This window comes from Hirundo rustica, chromosome Z, assembly GCF_015227805.2.
Source record: "Hirundo rustica isolate bHirRus1 chromosome Z, bHirRus1.pri.v3, whole genome shotgun sequence".
Taxonomy (NCBI): domain Eukaryota; kingdom Metazoa; phylum Chordata; class Aves; order Passeriformes; family Hirundinidae; genus Hirundo; species Hirundo rustica.
Genome location: NC_053488.1, coordinates 35,736,652 through 35,741,027, shown reverse-complemented (window position 1 = coordinate 35,741,027; position 4,376 = coordinate 35,736,652). Strand labels below are relative to the sequence as shown.

General features: G+C 56.5%; 1 protein-coding gene across 1 annotated transcript; it reads right to left on the bottom strand.

Moving 5' to 3' along the window:
- Window positions 1-218: 218 nt before the first annotated feature.
- On the bottom strand, window positions 219-1,235 carry FOXB2 (forkhead box B2). The gene is given in 3 exon segments (XM_040090262.1): window positions 219-695; window positions 781-857; window positions 860-1,235. Coding segments are annotated over 3 exon segments (930 nt in total).
- Between the last annotated feature and the right edge of the window lie 3,141 nt (window positions 1,236-4,376).

Sequence of the window (4,376 nt, the reverse complement as noted above, 5' to 3'; positions counted from 1 at the left end):
TTTTTCACACCGCCTCTCCGCCACTAATGACATTTAACGACGATAAAAGATCTTACCTGCGACCTGGCTCTCAAATAATCTGATAGTACACGATATAAACATAGACACCAGCAGAGCTATAGTCATGAGATCGATCGCGTTTCCGCACGCATGCCCTGGATCCCCCCGTCCTCTCCCCCGGGGACCTTGGCGCCTCTCTTCCCCGGAGCCCCTGCTCTTTAGGAGTGCACCAGGACCGAGTGGAGGGAGCTCTTGCCTTCGGGGCTGTTACTCGCGGTCTGTTCCAGCAGCGATGCAGCAGCCGGAGAAGCGGCGGGGCAGATCTGCGAGGCGGCGACCGTCAGAGCAGGGATGGCAGAGGCAGCGGGCAACGCCGGCGCCGGCTTGATGGGCACCGGGACGGCGGGCATGGTCTGTGCCGGCGGGTGGCAGAGCGCCTTCACGGGCATGCCGAAGGGGCCGTAGTCGGGGGACACGGGCACACCGGTCACGGAGTCCATCACCCCCACGTGCGGCCACACGGAGCTGACCACGCTGCTGAGCTGGCTGGGCACCGGGTAGCCTAGGTGGTGCATCACCGAGGCCAGCGGCAGCCCGCCGGCCTGCAACATACCCTTGTAATCTCTGCCGATGATGTTTTCGATGGCGAAGGGATGCTTGAAGCCCGAGGGCTGGTTGCTCCCATACGGCGAGAACTGCGGCAGCCTTCCCACCGCGGCCGCGGCCGCGGCCACGGCCGCGTCGGAGCCCGCCAGCCCCGGCACCTTGCCCGGGGGAGGCGGCGGTGGCGGGTGCGGATGGAAGTAGTGCACCATGTGCGGGGTGGGCGCCGGGGGCTTGCCGGGACCACTGCCGCCCGCCCCCCCGCCGCCGCCGCCGGGCAGGTGATGCTCGGGGCGCAGCACCTTAAAGCGCTTGCGGCGGCGGAGGAAGCTGCCGTTCTCAAACATGTCCCCGCAGTCCGGGTGCAACGCCCAGAAGCTGCCTTTGCCCGGCTGGTCGGGTCGCCGCGGGATCTTGATGAAGCAGTCATTGAAGGAGAGGTTGTGGCGGAGGGAGTTCTGCCAACGTTGGGTGTGCTCCCGATAGTAAGGGAACCTCTCCATAATGAACTTGTAGATGTCGCTTAGAGGCAGCATCTTCTCGGCCGAATGCTGGATGGCCATGGCCGTCAGGGAGATGTAAGAGTAGGGCGGTTTCTGGTCGCTGTACGAACTCTTCCCTGGCCTGGGCATCGCCGCCCCGCTACGGCACTCCCGCGGCCGCACGATCCCGCCGCTCCAGGCTGGGCACCGTTCAATGCCGCGCACGGCGGGCTTGGGTTCCGAAGACTTCACTGCCTGTCCCACCGCCGCCTCTACATCCTGGGCGCCACCTTCCCGGGCCGCACGCCGCAGCGACCGCCCGGCGGCCGGCCAGCGAGCTCCGTGCACGGCTTCCTCCAGCAGCCTCTCCCCGCGGGACGCGCTTGCCTCGCCGCTCCTCTGCTTGCGGCAGGGACAGCTGCCGCCCAGGCCGCGGGGGCTCGGGGGCTACGTGGCAGACGGAGGTCCCGACCCCGCTGGTGTCCTGCTTTCCTCCTGGAGGCTGCTGGGTATCCCGGGCTTCACCCCTGCCGTCTGGTACACTCTGGTTGGAGTTGATGCTCCTCAGGCACCGAGGGCTCGAGAGCATGAAATTACCGAGGACGTCTGAAGAGATAGGAAAGAAAGAGATAAAAACATCCCTCTCACCGCTCAGTCTGGTGTCCGCTTAAAAGTTTGCGGCAGTGGCGAGCGCCGGGAGTCGGCGGGGAGAGAAGGCGAGCGGGGCAGCGGCCGCCGCGGCTGCTGGCAGGGCTTGTGCGCTCCGCCGCAGTTTTGTAATGGTGCCCGAGTCGCGAGACCCCCGCAGTTCCTGCTCTCTTGCTATCACATGACAGTCGCTTGGGGACTTGGCGTCTCATGGAACAGGAGCGAGAAGCGGCTCTTGACTCCACTCTCGCTCACATCTCCTCATCAGGGTGAGGTGGAGCCAGGGGGCTGGGAAAACTCCGTATGAGACCGAGATGAGCTTTCCATAGGGCAAGGAACAGCCGCCCGAGCAGGAAAGCTTCCTCCTCCCACCTCTCCCACCCCAGCTTCCCTCCAGCTCCTTTCATAGCCCCCCTATCCGTTCTCCTCCTTCCTGACCCCTCGCTCCCGCACAGCCTGGCTTATGCCAGTAGGTGCGAAAGCCTCCGAGGGGACTACACCACAGGGAGATGGAAAACGGGAAGAGGTCTTTCCTCATCCCCATGGGAGGTCGAGTCCAGTGCCCTGGAGAAACGGCCCTCGAGTTAGCCCCGCGAGGCAGCAAGCGGGAAATACAGGCCCTTTGCGATAATTTGTTATCAGTCATGTCATTATATTTAAGAGGCTACGCAAAGACTAGCACAAAAACAAGAGAGAGGCAAAAAATCCTACGCTACGCAAAGACTAGCACAAAAACAAGAGAGGCAAAAAATCCTACTCTCTCCTCTCCAAATCGTTACTGTCAATTCTTGCTACTTGCCACGATGCGGCTTATGGAAAACACGTAAAGAACCAGCCAAAACATCATCTGTATGCTTAGAGACGGGCTACTTAGCGCCAGTGTTGGTTTAGACCCGCTCATTAGTAGGAATCGATGAACAGTGCAACAGTTCATAAATATCATCTAAACGTACTGCGTTATAGCGAATAGGCTGTAGATTTGAGCGAGGAAAAGGAAAGATTGCTTGCTTAGCAGCCGCTAGAGTTGGAAGAAATGCTTGCTCAACATCAGCACCTATCAGAGCGCAATTATCGGGATGCTATAAGAGGTGTCAGCATTAAAATTATTATTCCGACTTCTATTGCTAAATGAACAAATAGGTTGAAAGTGCCTTACAATATATAAAACTATATATGGAAGAGCTTTTTTGAGCCCATCCTTCCAGGCTGTTGCGCTGGGTCAGATCCCGTGGGGGTGTGTACCGCGCGGGTAGGGCGGCTGCAGCGGCGCTGGGGCAGAACCCGGCCGGCCATGCCCCCCGCGCCACACTTCTGCCGTCGAGGGAATTAGTTTGGGCATCAAACTTATTTGTCTGTCTCCGAGTCAGGCGAGTCAGAAGTGGTGAAGAGGAAGGGATGGGGGAAGAGAAAAAGTTAAATGTGTGCTTATAATCTCTGCTAGGGGGAGAAGGAAAGACTAATTTTAAACTCATTCTCAAGCAATGTGTATTTAACAGTTTTTACACCTGATCAAAGTCAGTCAAGTGAAAAGCATAATCAAAGGTAAAGAAGCCACGATTCTGACAAGCCAAGTTTCCCCAGAAAGCGCGTGGTTTAAATATATATATATTTATCTATCTATCTATCTAGATATAGATATAAAAATCAGATTATTGTCCAAAGCACTCACTTTCCTTTGAGAAACCAGGAGGCACGGTAGCAGCAACATCATTAATATCGTGCATCTTGGGAAGCTAATTCCCATATTACCCGTATGGCGAGACCGGGTATTTCAACATCTTTCCTGACATGTCTATACCTTTTCCCCAAAAATGTTTTATTTGTGTTTTACCACTTAATCCTGTCCTAACCGTTTAAAAGCCCTGCTCCTACTCCAAAATCCTGGATCTTAAAGTCATTGTCATTGTCTGCCTCACCTCACTAGTTAGCAACCCGGCGTTTCCCCGCGTAGGACATGTGTGGGAATTTAGCCGGGCCCTTTCTCACATTTTCCCTCTTCATCTCCACCGCAGCCGGATTTTATTTTTCACAGGAGAGCAGATCGGTCCCTGGAGACCGGTGAGACCCGAAATGAGCTGTTTGCGTTTAATCCTCTCCCTTCCCTTCCCTTCCCTTCCCTTCCCAAATGCGGCTGCTTTCGGGGACAGTGGTAATTCCCTGTTTCCCCGGGAAGGCGTGGAGGAGGTTGGGAATGGAGGGAGAGAGTTGTCTGGGAGCTCGATGAGTACCATCGTCCAGCGGGCACCGCTGCAGGAAACCTAGGGCTGCAGTACTGCCACCTCTGTCCTCTGCGCTCTCGTAGGCCTCCAAGGTAGGACTTCTGGTAGATGATGGGGTGTTGGAGCAAGCCCGCCTTTAACAGGAGCCCTTCCCAAGCTATAGGAAAAGCGCCGGCATGCATGGACTAGTGGCCATCCGATTGGTACGCGCGTTTATGAGGAACGTTTATGGCTGCGGGCTACCCATATGTTTGTTAAAGCGAGACCTGTTCCTTGAAGCCTCTAAGACAATTACTCGAAGAAGCACGCCTTAGGTAATCGGCCTTACACCACCCAGACCGGTTCAGAATTTCAAGAGGTAATGTTTTACTAATGATGCACTATCGGCAGCCACTCTGGGTTACGTGAGTTTTCTCTGCATCTC